The sequence below is a fragment of the Penaeus monodon genome, chromosome 24, assembly GCF_015228065.2.
Source record: "Penaeus monodon isolate SGIC_2016 chromosome 24, NSTDA_Pmon_1, whole genome shotgun sequence".
In the NCBI taxonomy this organism is placed as follows: Eukaryota; Metazoa; Arthropoda; class Malacostraca; order Decapoda; family Penaeidae; genus Penaeus; species Penaeus monodon.
The window spans coordinates 14,874,315-14,875,361 of record NC_051409.1 but is presented as its reverse complement, the minus strand read 5'-3'; the positions used below and the strand labels follow the sequence as shown (position 1 = coordinate 14,875,361).

Below are 1,047 nucleotides of genomic sequence, written 5' to 3'. Positions count from 1 at the left end.
TAATCGAAATCCACACTCCATTCATATCCTCCCAGACCCACTTCCCACAAACCTTACCCAGACCCACACCACCCATAGCTACACTCAACCCAGCCGGACCCACCCAAACCCAGCCGGGCCCACCCAAACCCAGCCGGGCCCACCCAAACCCAGCCGGGCCCACCCAAACCCAGCCGGGCCCACCCAAACCCAGCCGGGCCCACTCGCCCCAGACGCAGCCACCGCTAACTCACATCTAATCTGTTGATCCAGTGCGCCGCGTGGCTGCCCTTCCTGAGCCACGTGGTCCTCGGGGAGACCGCCAGCGCCGTCCCCGCCAGGTTGATGGAGAAGCCTCCCTGGGGGCACTTGGCCTTGCTGTAGCAGTCGCCCGCCTCTCCGTAGGGCACGAGGCGGCGCCCCTCCACGGCTCGCGCGAAGGTGAAGTCGTACGCTGAGGGAGAAGGAGGAGGAGGAGGGTGAGTATGGTAGGTGGAGGGTGTTGGAGGACGGAGGGAGGAGGAGGGTGAGTGTTGGAGGAGGATGGAAGGAGGAGGGGGTGAGCGATGGCGGGTGGAGGGAGGAGGAGGGTGAGTGGTGGGGATGGAGGGGGCGGGTAGTAAATAATAAGGATGGATGATGCAAAGAAGACGGGTGAGTAGACGATGAGGGAGGACAGGAAGGGGGGATCAGGATGGGATGAGGTGGATGAGGGAGATTAGAAATGACGGAGAATGAGGAGGATGATCGAAGTGAAGAGAGGGACGAAGAGAAATGAAAGAGATTGGGAAAAGAGATTTATGACACGGAGGGTGCGGATGAGGAAAGGCAGAGGTAGTGGATGATGAAATGGATGACGAACGAGGAGATGTATGCAACAAATAAAAAAAAAATATTGCAAGAATTTGAAGTGTTTGATATTGATGAAAACAGAGAATATTACATGTTCATATATCATAACGTGACCACGTAAGATCGGAAACGGGACAGGATTTAGGAAGTGACACATCATAATCCAAATATATCCAACACCCTATTCATCATTCATTTAATCTACACCACCCCCCC

The 1,047-nt window shown here is 55.3% G+C and overlaps 1 protein-coding gene across 1 annotated transcript in view; it reads right to left on the bottom strand.

Moving 5' to 3' along the window:
- Positions 1-1,047, bottom strand: part of LOC119588872 (A disintegrin and metalloproteinase with thrombospondin motifs 9-like) — a gene marked incomplete at its 5' end in the record, with an annotated part of 149,434 nt that overhangs the window by 4,927 nt on the left and 143,460 nt on the right. Inside the window, 1 exon segment of the mRNA XM_037937511.1 lies at positions 234-433. Coding sequence (XP_037793439.1) covers positions 234-433 — 200 coding nt within the window.